Source organism: Arachis duranensis, chromosome 3 (assembly GCF_000817695.3).
Source record: "Arachis duranensis cultivar V14167 chromosome 3, aradu.V14167.gnm2.J7QH, whole genome shotgun sequence".
In the NCBI taxonomy this organism is placed as follows: Eukaryota; Viridiplantae; Streptophyta; class Magnoliopsida; order Fabales; family Fabaceae; genus Arachis; species Arachis duranensis.
In genome coordinates, this window is record NC_029774.3 from 123,755,353 (window position 1) to 123,775,023 (window position 19,671).

General features: G+C 33.3%; 5 protein-coding genes across 5 annotated transcripts; all 5 read left to right on the forward strand.

The window, feature by feature from the left end:
* The first annotated feature begins 2,220 nt into the window (after nt 1–2,220).
* Nucleotides 2,221–4,579, forward strand: LOC107480957 (L-type lectin-domain containing receptor kinase IX.1-like). Its single transcript, XM_016101151.3, has 2 exons — nt 2,221–3,582; nt 3,734–4,579. The coding sequence occupies exons 1-2, from the start codon at nt 2,346–2,348 to the stop codon at nt 4,483–4,485; spliced, it is 1,989 nt and encodes a 662-aa protein (XP_015956637.1). The 5' UTR covers nt 2,221–2,345; the 3' UTR covers nt 4,486–4,579.
* A 1,439-nt stretch (nt 4,580–6,018) lies between these two features.
* Nucleotides 6,019–6,840, forward strand: LOC110278886 (lectin 11). The gene has a single exon (XM_021137128.2). The coding sequence runs from the start codon at nt 6,019–6,021 to the stop codon at nt 6,838–6,840; it is 822 nt and encodes a 273-aa protein (XP_020992787.1).
* A 4,071-nt stretch (nt 6,841–10,911) lies between these two features.
* On the forward strand, nt 10,912–11,706 carry LOC107480908 (lectin 7). Its single transcript, XM_016101108.3, has one exon. It carries the CDS (start codon nt 10,912–10,914, stop codon nt 11,704–11,706), a length of 795 nt encoding a protein of 264 aa, XP_015956594.1.
* A 1,947-nt stretch (nt 11,707–13,653) lies between these two features.
* On the forward strand, nt 13,654–14,385 carry LOC107480986 (lectin 7). The gene has a single exon (XM_016101186.3). It carries the CDS (start codon nt 13,654–13,656, stop codon nt 14,383–14,385), a length of 732 nt encoding a protein of 243 aa, XP_015956672.3.
* Nucleotides 14,386–16,705: 2,320 nt separating this feature from the next.
* On the forward strand, nt 16,706–19,019 carry LOC107480907 (L-type lectin-domain containing receptor kinase IX.1-like). Its single transcript, XM_016101107.3, has one exon. It carries the CDS (start codon nt 16,803–16,805, stop codon nt 18,798–18,800), a length of 1,998 nt encoding a protein of 665 aa, XP_015956593.1. The 5' UTR covers nt 16,706–16,802; the 3' UTR covers nt 18,801–19,019.
* The last annotated feature ends 652 nt before the right edge of the window (nt 19,020–19,671 follow it).

Here is a 19,671-nt window from a genome sequence, read left to right on the forward strand (position 1 = left end):
CCCCAAAAAAAAAAAAAATCCTAACTGAGAAATAGTAAATAGAAACTTTTAAATTATGATGCGTATGAGTGTATAAGACTATAATGTGACTGAATTTGTGATATTATAGTGCCTAAAGTTAGAACTTGTCTAACACATTTGAAAAAAAAAATTATTAGGTGAATGCTACCCTACCCTCTCTAAAGTAACATGTAAATTACCCTCTTTGATATATTATATTTTAATTGAGTTTTTATTTTAACCTCAGTTACTTTAATCTCACGAGAGTTAGTAATATCTTGGAAGACGGTGAGGACCTGACAGAAGAAGGAAATAAAACACCCAATAAAACAGTGATATTTAGGAGACACAAGGACGACGACAAAGAAGTGGGAAGGAGTAAACGCAATTAGAGAGAGTTGGAATACCTTTTCTGAAAGAATAATTTGATACGGTGATGCTTGGGAGGCATAACGACGACAATGAAGGAGTACAATAGGAAGGAGTAAACGCAATTAGAGAGAGTTGGAGTACTTTTTTGGAAGAATGATTTGGGAAGATAAAATAAGATACACAACGAGACCGTGATGCTTGGGAGGCGTAATGAGGACGACCAAGGAGCGGGGAGGAGTAAACGTAATTAGAGAGAGTTGGAGTACCTTTTATAGAAGAATGATTTGGGAAGAAAAAACGAAACACCAATGAGACGGTGATGCTTTGGAGGAGCAACGACGACGAAAGACTGGAGAAAGTAACTCAGGTTAAAATAAACACCCAATTAAAATGTGACACATCAGAGAGGGTAACTTACATGTTACTTTAAAGAGGGCAGGATAGAATTCACCAAATTATTAATGTATTTAAAAAAAAAGTGTATTAGTGAATTATATACTTTGAATTTTTTTTTATTTTATCTAAATACTAACAATAAATTATCTTTTCATCAGAATTCAGAATAATAAAGACACTTTTCAAGATTTTTAACAAGTGTGAATATTATATTTAGGGTATACTGTAAAAAAAATTATCTTTATATAAAATGCAGGCCGAGCAGCAAGTCGGCAACTCTACCTGATAGTGTTTATTGATATAAGTAATAATTTATAACCTTGATTAGAAAGTGACATAAAATTTATAGCGACTATGTTATTCAAATTAGTTATCAATATAAAATATTTGTTGAAATATAAATACACATTAAAAATAAATTAAATCACGTATATTTATACACAAATATATTAATAACTTATTTTAGTTGGTGTACGAATAACATTTTTTGATTTCTAAGTCAGATTATGACTTTTTCATGATGTTACTCCTAGCAGTCTGTTTCTCAACAATTTCCTTGCATCTTCAAATGTTAACTGTTGCAGACCAAGTAAAAATTAAACTACAGCTTTGAGAAAACGCTGAATTGTTTCCTTGCTACTAATTAATATTTCATTAAAGTTGACTGTATATAAAATATATAGTGCCAGCTAAAAAAATCATCTTGATATACATCTTTTTATGTTATCAGGGTATCTGTGATAATATTATATAAGTTGTCCTTGTGAAAAATAATATTAATTCCCTTTCATTGCTCTCAATTAGTATTAGTATATAAATATGTTTTATAATTTGAATTTTTTTTAACTATAGGGATTAAAAGTTTATTACTAAAAATCTGACTAGACTGAGATTAAAATTTTATCAAAAAGATAAACTATTGCAAATACAATTTATTCCTTTATTTATTTATTTAATTTCGAGAATTTTAATGCAGCTCATAGTCCATCTCTGCCGGATCTCCTTATTTTCTTCGAAGTTAGTTCCTTTATATATATTTCCAGGCACAAACGTTGACAAAACTATAACTGACTTATTCCATTAGTTGTTGTTTCTTTATGTTTTCTTGTGATTTTAGTTTTATCTCCAAGTTCTTTAAGACATCATTAAAAATAAGAAAATACTATTTGTACACTAAAATCAGCCCCTGATGTATCTATGTATAAATATATGTATGATTTAATTCATTTTTAATGTATATTTATATTCTAACATGTATTTTATACTGGTGATTAACTTTAGTGGCTGATTGTGGTATACTAGTAGCATAATCCTTAAAAATATTATCTCATTGTGCAGTGCACGGTTCATGTTGTAACGCTTCACTTAAAGCTAAATTTTAAGTGTGTCCAAAGAATCCTAATTTAGTACATTAGTATAATGTAACCTCGTCAAATCTATCGCATGTATCATGTATCATTCTATTGTCTTTTTTTTGTTATAAGATTGTTTAATTTATCTGTAAAGACTCAGCATTGTCTTGTTCGTATGTCCAAACTCAACCTTTCTGATCTCCTTGAAACTCGGGGAACTAATGCATGGCTTCCACTTTCTACCATCATCATCCACATACCCTTATTCCACTAATCATCTTATACTCCATTTTCTTCTCTTTTTATCCTGCTTACTCAATTCAATTCCAAATCCCTTCTTTCAATCCTGGTGATGCCAACATACTCTACCTAGGAGCTGCAGCAACAAGGGATGGTTCTGCTGATTTCAATGTGAATGACTTATACACTTGCCAAGTTGGATGGACCATTTACTCCAAGCAGGTGTTACTTTGGGACTCAAGAACTGGTAAACTCACTGATTTCACAACTCACTATACATTCATCATTGACACAGGAAATAAAACCACCTATGGCCATGGTCTTGCATTCTTCCTTGCCCCTGTTGATTTTGAAATCCCACCCAATTCCTCTGGTGGATTTCTTGGATTATTCAACACCACAACAAAGGATTCAGCACAGAATCAAATTGTCCTGGTTGAGTTTGACTCTTACCCAAACTCTGAATGGGGTGAAACTGTGCAGCATGTTGGGATCAACAACAATTCAATTGTTTCGACAAAGTGGACCCCTTGGAATACTAGTTTACACAGTGGAGACACTGCTGATGTTTGGATTAGTTACAACTCCACAACTAAGAACTTGAGTGTATCTTGGAAGTACCAAAACTCATATGATCCTGAAGAACACACTAGTCTCTCTCTTGCAATTGATTTGACAAGGGTCTTACCTGAGTGGGTTACAATTGGATTTTCTGCTGCAACAGGTTACTTTGGAGAGACTCACACTCTTCTGTCATGGGAGTTCAACTCAACTTTGGACAGAGCTGAAGGAAACAATTCAAATAAGACAAGGTTAGTAGTGATTCTAACTGTTTCTTGTAGTGCTCTAGCAGTGGGAGCAATTGCAGCATTTCTAGTACTTTGGAATAGGAGGAAGAAGAAAAGCATGAAAGATCAATTAGAGGCTATGAATTTAACCTCAATGAATGATGACCTTGAAAGAGGAGCAGGACCAAGAAGGTTCTCGTACAAAGAACTTTCTTTGGTCACCAACAACTTCTCCAAAGACAGGTTGTTGGGTAAAGGAGGGTTTGGATCTGTCTACAGAGGTTACTTTGCAAATCAAGACTTATCAGTTGCTGTGAAGAAGATATCAAGAGGATCTAGACAAGGGAAGAAAGAGTATGTAACTGAGGTCAAAGTCATTAGCCAACTCAGACACAGGAACCTTGTGCAACTCTTGGGTTGGTGCCATGACAAAGGTGAGTTCTTGCATACAACTTGACTCTCAAAGAAAGAAAGTAGCAAATCTTAACATCAAGATTCAGAAATCCAATTTAAAAACTAAAACTCTTAAACTTAAAACATCCTCTTAATTATGAGAATTGTTAAACTAGCTTCTAATAACTTCAGGGGAGTTCTTGCTTGTTTACGAGTTCATGCCGAATGGAAGCCTTGACTCTCACCTATTTGGTAGCAAAAAGTCACCAATCCCATGGAATGTGAGGCACAAGATAGGACTTGGATTAGCATCTGCAGTGCTATATCTTCATGAAGAATGGGAGAGGTGTGTGGTGCATAGGGACATCAAATCAAGCAATGTCATGCTGGATTCCACCTTCAATGTGAAGCTAGGTGACTTTGGACTAGCCAAGCTCATGGACCATGAACTTGGTCCCCAAACAACAGGGATAGCTGGAACATTAGGGTACCTAGCACCAGAATATGTGAGCACAGGAAGGGCAAGTAAAGAATCTGATGTGTACAGCTTTGGTGTGGTGGCATTGGAGATAGCCACAGGGAAGAAAGCCCTTGATGTGATGGAAGATTGTGATGGTGAAAAGGGGTTGGTTGAGTGGGTTTGGGACCATTATGGAAGAGGAGAACTGGTTGTGGCAGTTGATGAGAGGTTGGGGAAAGATTTTGATGAAAGGGAAGCAGAGTGCTTGATGATTGTGGGGCTATGGTGTGCTCACCCTGATGCAACTATGAGACCGTCAATAAGACAAGCAGTTCATGTGCTTAATTTTGAAGCTGCCATGCCAATCAACCTTCCAACAAAGAGGCCTGTTGCAATATACCATGATCCTACTATTACACCAACACCAACACCAACACCATCAGTGCAAGATTCTATAACCACAAGCCTTCAAACTGGTCGTTGATCATATCATTCCTGGTGCAGTTTCTTTTGTCTACACTTGTTCATCATGTAACTAATGTCTTCACTTGTTAAACAATGAACAATAATATTTGCAATTTGCAAACATAGACTATAATTTTTTTTTATTTTCTATTTACAAAGAACACTACACATTGTTTATTAAAAAGAATAAGCTTGTAAGTTGTAATATAATTGATTGTGGATGTTCTAGTTGGCTTTATCTATCTATCTATCTCCGATTCATAGAAAATATCTACGTTTTTATTGTTCCATGCATGTGAGACAAGCTAATACCTTGGTTAAATTGATGTCTGATCCAAAGAAGTAGCAGGACTAGAGTTTTGCTTACTCAATACGTGCTCTATAATTTTTCCGACTTTGGGCTGTGTAAATTGATGTCTGGTTTTGTTTAATTTATTCTTACTTTTTTGTTCACAAGCTTTTAATTTTATCGTAGTAAATAAAACATAACAATTCCAAAATTCGAGGTTTTAGCTGTAATTAACAAGGGCGCACCTCCCTAATTTTGGCGCAACTGGATGCATTTATAGATTTTGTCTTGCAATGTACAACAAAAAATGTAAGATGTTAGCGACGTCGCTCCACACTAATTCATTGTAGGATAAATTCTTGAAACTAACTAGGGCTGCGTTTGGTTAGTGTCACATATAGACACCGACACAAATACACAAAAATATATAAATAAAAAATACATAAACTTGTCTTAAAAGAACACTCAATACATATATTTCGTGTATTTGTATACCACCAAATTTATTTAAATGAGAAGTGCTAAGAACCAATGGCCTAAGTATACAATGGGCTAAATTTTTAGTTTATGAATAAAATAAACATCACCCATACTATCCAGAATAATCATCTAGATACAGGGATAATAAACATCTCATGTATATGAATAAAATAAACATCACCTATACTATCCAGAATAACCATCCAGATACAGGGATAATAAACATCTCATGTCATAAAATCACTAATCCCAAAAGTTTAAGCTGATTTTGGAGTTCACCAAGAATCGAACTCTTGACCTTTCAGATCTAGAACTAACCCACTTATCCCAAAAGTGTAACCTGCCAGGATAATGTGACACTAATGGTCATATCTCTAATACTTTCTAAATCTCCATTGTACGCTTAGGCCATTGGCTCCCTATACTTTCTCTAAAATTTATATATCAACAAATAAATAAAAGATGTATACCACCGTATCTAATAATTAGTGTCCATATCTCAACAAACAAACACAACATAGGAGACTAAATAAAAACTAAAAATAATTATCCTTTTTTATCCACTAATCCAATATTTTAACTAAATTGATTATAAGTTGGATATTAATAACAATAATCCCAAAACTACATTTAGAAACTGTGTTTAAAACAAAAATACGGAAACGAATGCATGTTCTCTCATTAGTTGTGTCTCACATTATTATTTCAAATTAATAAGTAGGCCAGTAACCCTATATATATACCTACTCTCAACATGCACCATTATCATTGAACCAAAAAGACATGGCTGTAAGTCCCATCTCGGCCGTTTCGTTCATCTTAATCCTCTCCTTTGTCATGAATGTGAAATCATCATCATCACCATTTGACGTGTCTTTCAACTTCCCCCGTTTTACCCCAGATGATTTCATAGGTTTCGCCAACGATGCCACTATAAAACACGGTGCCATCAAACTCACAAAGAAGAACAAAACTGGATTCCCTCTCCAACACAGTGTTGGCCAAGCAGCATTCCTCCAGCTTATCCGCATTTACGACAAAGCCAACGCCAAAGTCGCAAACTTCACCACACAGTTCACCTTTCTGGTCAACAGAAATAGCGCTACAAACTACGGCGATGGTCTCGCCTTCTTCCTCATGCCGCCGGATTTCAAACTCCCAGATAGAAAAGATTCCAGTGGTGGATTCCTAGGAATCTTCACTCATGAAAACGCCCTAATAAATAATGATGACAATGGTCATAATAAGATCGTGCTTGTTGAGTTTGACAGCTTCAACAACGAGTGGGACCCGATTGAAGCGTACGAGATATCTCATATGGGAATCGATGTTGGGTCCATTAAGTCGGTGGCTACTGCGCCATGGTTAATTGAATTTGAGCCTGACGGAACCAAGGTGACTGCACGCATAAGCTATGATTCTAGGGCTAAGCGATTGAGCGTGAACGTGTTTTTTCATGATAAGGTAGCGGATTCGAGTTTGGTGTATGATATTGACTTGACTAAGGTTTTGCCAGAAGCAGTTTTTGTTGGATTCACTGCTGCCACTGGTGACTTGGTTGAGACACATGACATACTTTCTTGGTCCTTCGATTCTAAATTCTAGCTATAGGGACATGCATGCATGGAAATTGAAAGACACAACAATATATTGTTGATTATTGCATGCTTTAATTTGCTTTCTCTCATACACCATCATTCAATAGCTAAGGGCTTGATGGTTCTTATCTTATATCAGTGTCATGTATAACAAAATAATCATCATATCCTTTCAAGGATAAGAATAAAGTGAGCAGTGTGGTGCATATAAGCGACCTGTTGTACTCATTAATAATGGAAAAATAATAATGCTTAAAAAAATGATATATACCCATATTATTTTTTTAATATACAAAGACAAAAATTTTATCTACTTCTTTCGCTCTGTATATAACATTCTTCGTATTTTAATTTTCACTTGCTTTGATTAATAAAGTACTTACGCATATATCACTACAAGAAAATAGAGTTATTTTAACATTTTATTTTTTAACATTATAATTAAATATTAAAATTAATATATATTTTTGACAAATATCACAAATGTTAAATTTTTTATATTTTCTTGACGAATAATTTGACCGTAGAAAATTATTTTTCAATTTTAACACTCATTTATTTTCAATTTACTCCACTATTTTTTTTCTTCTTTGAGCTCTGTTAATTTTGACATCACACTGCTCTCAGTTTAGGATTATACTACTCATTCTTTATCTTCAAAATCTCAATTTATTCTTTAGTTTCACAATCACATCTCATTCTTTGTTAAAATTTTTTGTTGAGAATATTTTATAGTCAATAAGTGTTAAAATAAATAGTATTTTTGACAATTAAGAAGTATCATAGAAAATATGTTCTCAAAATTTTCTAACAAATAATTATTTTTGACAGCCAATATTTATCAAAATAAGATTTAAATTTTTTCCACAATCACTTATATGTTAAAAATACTATTTTTGACAAAACTTTTATTAACATATTTTCATAGTCAAAGTAGTGTCAAAATTTATTTTTTTGACAAATTTTAATTTTCTTTTACATATTATAACCCTAAAAAATAATCAATATTGTTGTAGTGTATGTATTTTTAAAATGTTTAATAATTAATATTTAATATGCAAGTTTTATATAAAAAAATATTTTTTTCAACTTATAATTATTTAGGTGCCTACAAACTAATGAAAAATTAGTTATTATATTTAATGATAAATACTTAATTGATAGATCAAACAAAATATAAAATCTGAAATATATACTTGCAAATAATTAATATCATGTATAATTAACAACTCTCTAATAAAAAGATAAGGGAGAATACTCATGTAATGATATTTTTACATAAAAATGAGATGGTGAACTTTTAAATAATTTATTAAATATATTTAATTATATATATAAAGTTATCTAAGGATCGATAATGCTATATATCTTTTATATGTAAAGATGTCAACCTTATGAGAGTATCTACCCAGAGATAAAACCAGCTAAACAAAAAAATGTTATTAAAATCAAAAGTATATAATTCGAGCCTTGGAAAAAGGAAATAGAAAAGCACATATTAATTGACACCAAGTTTTAACTAGTCACAATATACGGGATAACATTTTTTGCAACGAAAAAGTTGTTGCAATTTGCAAACAATAACTTTGCTTGCAATTGAATACTTTTGCAGCAAAAAATGTTGCTACACATACCCGTTGCTGCATTGGCTAGAATTTGTTGCTAAAGATCATTTTAACCACCTTTTGATTCGCTGCCAAAAGATATAAATTTTCAGCTTCATTTCTAATCTATACTCATTGCTACAAATTTTTTTTTTGCTATAGTGAATTTTTTTTGGCAGCCATGTTTTGTTGCTGAAAAAAGTAGAATATCAAAAAACCCTAGTTAACTACTATATAACATCTTTAGCAGCTACAAAATGTCTCTACAAAATGTTTTAGCCCACTACAAGAGTGTACCAATTTGGCAGAGATTCTTCTATCTAGTATACATGATTCAATGAAAATTGTAATCTTTTGTCTTTGCATTGATAATATAGCCTTGTAATGGCAATGCAAATTCGGTTGTATCTATTCGACATTCCTCATCTTTCTGTTGTTAGTGTCCAAGGAGACATGTACTATAGGACAAGTGACACTCAAGATCCTTGCATTATTATTTTGTTAACAGTCGGTGTTTCCAATAATTTTCCATTCATTCAATTCAAAATCTTTCTGTTGAATTTATGGGAGAAGAGCGGAATAAAAGAAGATAATATTATATGAAGTCGTTGTATTGAAGTTGTGTTTTACATGATACAAAATCATGCTATTATAAAAATACTTTCAACTAACCTTATAAATATTTATCTACTAACTACTAGTTATCACTGATTTAACTCCCAACTACTAATAACTCTAATAATATTTTAATATGCCCCCGCAAATTGGTGGATGGAACATGTCAATAATCCTCAACTTGGATAAGTTTCGATGAGATGGTTGGCGAAGAGGCGTGTGGCGCGAGACGCAGAGAAGACAAAGGCCGCAATTCGGTCATGACAGAAGAGAGGAACAGGGCTTCTTTGAGCGACGTGCAATGACGCAGAAGAGACGATGCATGTGATGCAGTAACGCAGAGGAAGAAGTCGCATGTGGCACCGTGATGCAGAAGAAACGATGCGTGCGATGCGGTGACGCAGAGGAAGAAGACGCGTTTGGTGGCGTTTGATGGCGGATGCCAGTGATTTTTGACTTGTTGAACTAAAAAAAATGGGGAGAAGACGTCGGAACGCCGCGACGACCGGCAGTGTTTTGAACAGATAGATAAAGAGTGGAAGAAATAATGCCACTTCTCTCGTTCTGTGTTTGAAAGTGAGACAACCAGGGAAGAAAAGAGACGTCGAGGATGCCGTCACGACTATTGAACGGATAGATAAAGAGAGGAAGAAAATGTACAGACAGGAGTTGGTTTTTTTTTTATGGAAGAAGAAAGAGAAAGGAAAAAAGAAGAAGAGAAGAGAAAAGAAGAAAAAGTAATAATGACAACAAACTTTGAGAGGCGTGTGAAAGCGCAGGTCGACCATAATTTTGGGTAATAGAAAGAGAGAGGAAATGATATACCAAGACAACACCAGCTATTGAAAACAGAAGATCATCAGTTTAGAAGAGAAGGAACAGAATCGGTGACAAAGGTTGGATTTTCACTAGAATGGATATAGAATGGATATAGAAAGGGCTAGTGGGATTTTGTGCTATGTTAAAAGATAATTCTACCATTAGAGAGGAAGAAGACAATAGAGACTGATTATTTGGGTTTAAATAAAAAATATAATGATTTTTTATCCCTCTTCAAAGAGGATACGATGACTCTGATACCATGTTGAATTTCTGAAGAAGAGCGAAATAAAAAAAGATAATATTATATAAAGTTGTTGTATTAAAATTGTGTTTTACATAATACAAAATTTATATTATTTATAAAAATACTTTCAACTAACCTCATAAATATTCATCTAATTACTAGTTATTAGACTTAATTTTCAACTATTAACAACTCTAATAATATTTTAATATATTTTTGAATTTCACCCTGGTTAAGTTGCTTCGTTGTGATAATGTTGAGTTAAAATTTACCAAAAATTAAAAGGGCGCGTTGTTTTTCAAAAAAGAAACTACATAATATACTCTTTATGACTATATTGTATATAAAAATATTATGCGTGTAGTTTAATTTATTTTTAATGTGTATTTTATATTTTAATTATATTTTATATTAATAATTAATTTTACTGCTAAATAACTCCCAATGGAATTAACACACTAATATTTGTAATTCATTTTCCTATTTAGTATCCACACAACCAGCGTGGAGTGCAATGAATTGTTAATTTGTTTCCGCGCTCATAGAAAATGTAAATGCTTTTTCTCCTATGAGAAACAAGGAACAATGGAAGCTTATGCAAAAGTCAAAATGACATTGTTCAAGTCACCATTATTTTTCCAACGTTATTATTACTAGGTCAACTACTAAGCGTTCATTTGGCTTCGTCTACTCTATTGAATTACAAATAAGAACTCTATAAATATAGTGGGTATAACACTTTGACACATTATCCAAATCTCGATTATATATCTTAATTAGGTTTATTGAAGCCATGTCCTTATACAAATCAAAGCCCGTTTTCTTGATCCTCATTCCTCTTCTCATGCTGCACCGCAATTTAAGGACTAGTTTCGAATTCTCAGACTTTTCTAGTCCATACAGAAACGAACTCTTCATCTTCCAAGGTGATGCCTCTGCATCATCCAACGGTTCCATTCAACTCACGAAGATCGAAAACGGTAAACCAATCCCTAACAGTGTTGGTAGAGTCTCTTATGGCCTACCAATGCGCCTCTGGGACTTGAAAACCCAGAAGCTAGCAAGTTTCACCACTAGCTTCTCTTTTTTCGTGTCACCAAATGGCGGAGACGGAATCTCATTCTTCATGGCACCTTTTCATTCTCCAATCCCCAAAGATTCACAAGGTGGATACCTTGGTCTCTTCAATCCCGACGCTTCACTAGCCCCCTTCAGAGATCCTACGGTTGCTGTAGAATTCGACACGTTTTCCAATCCATGGGATCCTGCGTTTTCGCACATCGGCATTGATGTGAACTCCATTGTTTCCGTAACTAGTGTGCCATGGCTGAATGGGGTTGAGGGTTTGAACACTACAGTATTTGCCACTGTAAGCTATGAGGCAGTAACACAAAATTTAAGCGTGGTTGTGAGTTACTACAGTGGAAGCGTTCTTGGTGGGACTACGGTGAACGCTTCACTGTCGCATGTGATTGATTTGAGGAACGTTCTGCCGGAAAGGGTAAGCGTCGGATTCTCCGGTGCCACGGGACAGTTTGTTGAAGTAAACAATATTCTTTCTTGGAGTTTCAGTTCTGCCTTCTATTAGGCAATAATAATAAAACAAATAAGTTAATCAAATTGTATTAAGGAATTAGTTAATAACCAAATAATGTAAAAATATTATTTATATATTAAAATTAGTAATATATTTGTATATAATTATTTTTAATATATATTTTATATTTTAGTAAAAGTTTTCGGAAAAACTTTAAAAAATATATAAGAAAATCTTAAATTTTCTATATTTTTATAGAGAAAGTATGGAGAGCCAATGAATTTAGCGTACAATGTGTACAATAGGGATAAAATTGAAATTAACATCAAATAATAAATAAATAAATAAATTTTAATAATTATTAATTTAAAATTTAAAATAAATAAAAATTTGTAATCATTATGTAAACTTTAAAAACGATCTATTTCATCAACCTTTTCGTTCAGTTTCTTTTTTCTATTTGATGTAATTGTCATTTTATTTAATACTCTTTTTCTTTTTTTATTCAATATTATATGTTATTTTTATATGTCTATTATGTCTCATAAAATCGTAAATGGAGACATTTTCTTTGCAAACATTGCATTTGTCACACGGTCTAAGACCGTCTTCAATGACATTACCTCCGCCTACGTAGGTATAGGTCCAAAATCAACGTAGAATAACACAACAATAATTATATAAGCAATTAGTTTAGTCTATGATATTCTCATTTTTGTACATGCAAAGGTAGCTCACTTCAAAAATACTCTGTCTTAGGCGGCTAACTTGATTTTCTTAGATTTCGTTTCTTTTACATCACGAATTTAAATGTTAAATATTCAATTTATTGAGTATGTAGATGATTATTTTAATTTTTAATTAAATGATTATTTTGTTTGATTCAATTTAAGTATATACAATTAACAAATGCTGGATGATCATTTTACTAGATATTTGGATGATTATTTTAATAATTACGTAGATGGTTGTTTGATGGCCGATAAAAAAGTTTCTAATACTGGAGATGTAAAATGATTAATGAGGATGGGATAGCAGACGTTAGAAGAGAGGGTGTTTAGATAAATTCAATTAATAAATTATAGTTGAGTTGGTTAATTTTTTAAAATAATTATTTAAATTTTTTTTGTATCGAACCAAATTTAAAACCCACTATATATATATTGTCAAGATTCTTTATTATTTTTCTAGGAGTTCAAAAAAAATGGTCTAATCACCTTTTCTATATAAGAATTATTATATACAACTTCTATATAAACATCTTGTAAAAAACTAATGCACTCACTAATTGAGCATTTTTTTACATGTTTATCTCCAAATTCAACTCCTATTTCTCTCATTCTCTCTCAACACATTTTTTCTTGTCTTACTTCACTATGGATGAAGCTTGATATCTCATCTTCAAGTTCTACCTCCTCTATTTTTGGACATACACAACAAAACTCGATGAGAGCATAATTCCTTTTCAGGCTAGTGTGTTTTTACAACTATCAAGATTCAAGAAGGACCTAATTAAAAAAATAAAAATTAGTGTAAAAATTTAATTAAAAAAAATAGAGACTTAATTAAAAATTTAATAAAATTATAAAAATTAATAAAATAATTAAAATTTTAAATTTATTTATTATAAAATGTAATTTGACCAAAATTGCTCATTTTTAAACCTAAAAACTCATATCCAACTAACCACTAAATGTGATTGTTATTTGCCAAAATCTCATTGTTTTGATCACCCTTTACATTTTTGTCTAAGCACTAACTACCGCGTCATGTGCTCTATGCAAGTCATTTGGCTTCTTCATATAACATTTGATTTTTCTTTATTTATTTATTTATTTATTTATTTTTGGCAGGCTTTGAGAGTTGAGAGCTCCTTATATATACCTCAATAATACATTGCTATTATCACAAATCCACAACAATAACAAACTCAATTAGAATAATTAATCATATATAACCATGGCCATTATTATCCACATTAATTCATGGATTCAAATAATGACCATTTCATTCCTTATCCTAATTCACAATGTGAATTCAGCATCATTCACATTCCCAAACTTTTGGTCACCCACAAAGGACATTGTCTTCGAGGGTGATGCCGATTACTCAAACGGCGGTTTAACTCTCACAAAGATTGTAAACAGTGCTCCCATTGGCAACAGTGCCGGCCGAGCCTCCTATTCTTCCCCCGTGCGCCTCTGGGACGCCAACACCGGCAACCTCGCCGCTTTCACCACCACCTTCTCCTTCACCGTGGAACCATTCCTCTATAAACCCTTCGGTGATGGCATCGCCTTCTTCATTGCGCCATTCGTATCAGAGCTGCCCAAAAATTCAAGTGGCGGATACCTAGGGCTCTTTAACGCCGACACTGCTTTGGATTCTTACAAAAATCAAATAGTTGGTGTTGAGTTTGATTCGTTTAGCAATGCATGGGACCCTAACACTGCTCATATTGGGATTGATGTGAATTCCATTGCTTCAGTAACAACAACGCCATGGCAACCGGGGAATGTTGCGTCTGCCACAATTGATTTTGAGCCTGTAAACACAAACTTAAGCGTTTCTGTGAGATATGTGAACGGGAGTTCGAGTAGTATCTCGTTTGTGATTGATTTGAGGACTGTGCTGCCTGAATGGGTTAGGGTTGGATTCTCTGGTTCAACCGGACAAGTTGTTGAAGTACACAGGATTCTTTCTTGGTCTTTCAATTCAACTTTCTACTAGCTGGCGCTTTGAAGCATCATCTTTTCTATCTTTTGTTATTAATATTCCCACTCTATTGTTTCTGGTCTTTATTTATGTCTTCACTATCATTTAATGTTGAAAGTAAGTCTATTAAACTTGGCATTTCTCTACTTCTATCAAATTGAATGACATTGCTGTAATGCCCTGAAAAGTAGTAATGTGAATCGTTATAATTGCACGTGGCGTGCTTATATTAGCTTGTTCTTCATCATTTACAATTCTTCACATTTAACCATTTCTGCAATAAAAAAGAAATAAAAGAGTTGGGTACGTGAAGAATTGAAGATAGTTAAGATATTGAAACACTTCATGATATATAGTGAGGTGATGATCAACATTTACTATTATATTTGTCTTATATCTAAATTTAATATAATTCATTTTCTATTTTTTTATTAAAACTAGAAATGTTGGCTTCTTCTTTTATTCCTATTATTCTCTTACGATTTTTTTCAACTTGTTAAAAAGTTTCAACGTAACTAGGTTATGTGCTTAATTGGTTCGCACATCCGCCTAAGCTTTCGTTTTTTTAGGAAAAAAAATAAAAAAACATTAACTTTTAGTTTGGTAATATAAGAGAGTTAACTATCAATTCACTATTCAAAAAATTCACGTGCTGACAAAAAAAAATTATTAAAAGATGTTATTAATAAAATAATTTTTAAATAATTTAAAAATACGATAAAAAAATTAATAAATATTATATTTTTTATAAATAATAAATAAAATTTATATTTAAAAAACTAACTTATCCATTTGATTTAAATTGTTGTCATAGTATTTAAATAAATATTAATTAATTGTTTATTTAAAAATCTTATTTTGTGATAATTTAGAATTTAACATTAAGTGTTTATGATTTAAAAATTTAAAATTTAAGATAAATAAAATAATTTTATAAGATTTACTGAACAAAGCTCCTTAACATTACCTATTTTTTTATATGAACTTACCTTTTTAAATTTTTAGTCCAATTAAATTATTTTTTTCTTGAAGCTAAGTAATAATTAATATTTATAAAATCTCACATGGTCTAAAATAAAATTTGATAATTTTCATCTCTTAAATTAGTTTTAAAATTGAATTAAATCCACTTAATTTATTATCGACTATGCTACGTACACCAAAGTCAGACACCAATATAACATATATGTTAGAATATAAATACACATTAAAAATAAATTAAACCACATATATATTTATATATAAATATATTAGTAGTTGATTTTAATTACTGATTTTAGTTTGCAAATTAAATAGCATTTTTTATTTCCTACATATGAATATCTTGTTTAGTTTACGAGTATAAGGTTCCGTTAGAGACGCTTGCTTTTCTTTTAGGTCTAAAAGATTAGACTTAAAAGGTTGCATAAAAACCTGCTGCAACTTAAAAAAACCATTTTGGGTACTTTTTTTTTTTGTGGGTCAACTCATCAGGCAAACCATTTAAACCTCGGAGGATGTTAACGATTTAAGAGATGTGAAAGGTAATTATTGGCATAATGAAGAGCTCAACACAGACACTACAAATATCATTCTCTAATGCAAACTCCAAACGATTCCAAGTGAATTAAATACTAAAGTTGTCAAGGTAAAGCTAAGTAATATATTCACAAGCACTGCATATGCTAGTACATACTCTATGAATATATAGCATTAGTTATCACAATTAAGACTGCTTTTTTTTTTTCAATATGATTAACTAAAATGGTTGAGAAGACATTTAGAGAAAAAAAAATATTAAGGGGATAGAAATTGCCGGCATATCCTCCAAGAGAAATATATAATTAAAAAATAAAGAGAGATGCCGGCATCGGCATATAGATGTTTCTTTTGTAACCACGTACCATGCATGCTGACTTGCTGAGCTCATAAATTGTATCTTCCCGTTGCCTGAGTTACTTAATTTCTTAATTTCATGAGTATACGATTGGCCAACATATGCTTGTCCTATTCAATATTCTCATCCTCATGTCTTCACAAACAAAGTGCAGGCGGTAACGTTTGTTGATCAGGTCAAGCTATATTTAAAATTAATCGAGAGAGAGTATCTTCCAATGAACAAACAAAACTAATTGAAGAGAGAGTATCTTCGAAATATTGTTATAATTAGTTGGCTAAATAACCAACTTTGCTTCTGTCACTCTCCGTGTTTATAAACACTACCTTGAAAGGGTTGTCGCTAGTGATCAAGTACTAGGGACATTTCAACATATGACAATCATAATTTAATACTACTAATTGAAGCAATTTAATTATTCATCTTTGAATTCCATGTTGCATATAGTTGAGCCAACTACTGTCTTGGCAAACTTCACCACCATTATTATTCTCTGCTTCTCGCCTTACAAAACGTAACATATGCCTTTCTTCTTGTGTCCTTCATAACTCAAATAATGGCCTTGTTTTCTATGTTTATGATCTTCACTTGGTTGACTTTTCTCTTTAACACCAAAACTGTAGAGTCTGTTTCATTCAACTTGGATAATTTCATGCCAAATCTATACCTAATTAAATTCGAGGGCGATGCATTTGTGTCAGAAAAAGTTTTACAGTTGACAAAGAACAGAATCGACGGCCCTATTACAAAAAGCGTGGGCCGCGCCTCGTTTGATCAACCGGTGAAGCTTTGGGACAAAGGAACAAGACAGCTCACTGATTTCACCACACATTTCTCTTTTATTATGAAAGCTATCAATCCCAACATGTTCGGTGATGGATTATCATTCTACATTGCACCTTTTGAATCAACCATCCCAAACAATTCAGTTGGAGGATTCCTTGGGCTCTTCAGCAGGGAATCTGCATTCAACACCACTGCCAATCAAATAGTCGCTGTCGAGTTTGACAGCTTTGAGAATCCATGGGATCCAAAACTTAATCATGTTGGGATCAATGTTAATTCTATAATATCTGTTGCAAACGTGAGTTGGAATAGGAACATGAAGAATGGATCCGTTGCTAATGCTTGGGTTTCATACAACTCCACCACCAAGAATCTCTCCGTGTTCCTTACTTATGCAGATAATCCAACATTCAACGGCAGTTTTAGTCTCTCACATGTCATTGATCTCAGGGAATTCTTGCCGGAATTTGTTAGGATTGGATTCTCCGCCGCCACCGGTGATTGGATCGAAATACACAACGTTTTGTCTTGGTCATTCAATTCAACCTTGGACTCTAGCACGGGGAAAAGCAAGGTTGGTTTGGCAAGTGGTTTGAGTGTTGGATTCGGTACTCTAGCATGTTTAATAGGTGTTATTTGTTTTGTATTTTGGAGGAAGAGAAGAAACCGAGCCAGGAAAGACGAGGACGATACGGGGTTCGATGCTTCTATAGAAGATGAATTCGAAAGAGGAACCGGTCCGAAGCGGTTCACTCAGAAGGAGCTAAGCCAAGCGACGAACGGGTTCGCGGAAGAAGGAAAGCTGGGAGAAGGAGGATTTGGAGGTGTGTACAAAGGAGCAGTAGGGAATCCAAGAATGGAAGTTGCGGTGAAGAGAGTATCGAAAGGATCAAAACAGGGGAAAAAGGAGTACATATCAGAAGTAAGAGTAATAAGCAGGCTGAGGCACAGGAATTTGGTTCAACTCATAGGCTGGTGCCATGAGAAAGGTGAGTTTCTTCTTGTTTATGAGTACATGCCTAACGGTAGCCTTGACTCTCATTTGTTTGGAAAAGGAGTCATGCTTTCTTGGGCTGTAAGGTACAAGATTGCATTGGGTTTGGCATCTGCACTTGTTTATCTTCATGAAGAATGGGAACAATGTGTGGTGCATAGGGATATTAAGTCAAGTAATGTCATGTTAGATGCCAATTTCAATGCCAAACTCGGCGATTTCGGTCTAGCAAGGTTGGTGGACCATGAACTGGGGACTCAAACCACGGTTTTGGCCGGCACCATGGGGTACCTAGCCCCGGAGTGTGTCACCACTGGGAAATCAAGTAAGGAATCTGATGTGTATAGCTTTGGCGCCGTGGCGCTCGAGATAGCGTGCGGGCGAAGGCCGGTTCAAGTTAAAGAAGAGCCCGGCAAAGCGAGGCTCATAGAATGGGTGTGGAACTTGTATGGACAGGGGAAGCTTCTAGAAGCCGCTGATTGGAGGTTAGATTTGGAATTTGATGTGAAGCAAATGGAGTGCTTGATGACCGTTGGATTGTGGTGTTGTCACCCTGATTATGCTATGAGGCCTTCTATAAAGCAAGTGATAAATGTGCTTAATTTTGAAGCTCCTTTGCCATCACTTCCATCACAGTTACCTGTGCCTATGTACTTCGCACCTCCCATGGACATGTGCAAATTCACCTACACTTCTTCTGGAACCACAGCCACATCTAAAGACTCCTCAAACTACTCATCCATGTCAGCAGGGTCCAGAAAATCTCTATTATAGCTTGCAAATATGTATCGTGTATTTTTGTATCATGGCGAACGAAACAAGTTCCTTGTTTATTGTGTAAGTGATGATTGTCAACACTCTCAGCAGATGTAATTCTTCATATTTTGTATATGGTTTTTTGTTTTGCTTTGGGGTTCTGAAATTGGCCTGATTGCCTGAATAATTTAAGAGGTTCATACCAATTGTGCTAATTAAACGCAATCTTATATATTACTAATATATTACTAATACGCTTTCTGCTATGATTACCACATTGCAATGGACAAAAAGTTGAGTGTGGCGAATTAAGTTTCTGTAGTATGTTTAGTATAAAATGTATAAAATTAAATTATGTCTTAATATCTTATTTGATTCATAATAAATATAAAAATAAAATAAAAATATTTACTAAAATACTCTTGATTATTAAAAAAATATTAATAAAATTTTCGGTCTCCATTCTTTAAAATGTTAGTCCTTTGTATCTTGGAATTGTTTTTGGTCAAGAAGACTACTTTTTAGTTTTTATCTTTACTATATGTCTCTTTCTTCTTGGGTCCTGTTAGATCTTATTGACCGATTGTACATAGCCCAAGTATTCTGGGCCAGAAAAATGCTGAATCGTTTCGGAGGGCCAATCTAAAGGAGTATTCTACCAACCTTGGCTGCTAAGGAAATAGTAGTAAAATACCATGAGATCAAATTTTTAAATTGACAAACATTCTAGACCAAAGAGAAAAAAAAAAAAACATTGACCAAAATAAACAAATAAAATAATGTAACAAGACTAATTAATTTAGATTGGTTAACTAATTAGTTTACTCATCTGTTTAAATAAATATTATAATTTAAATTTCACATTATGCATCTAACACCCTAAAAAGAT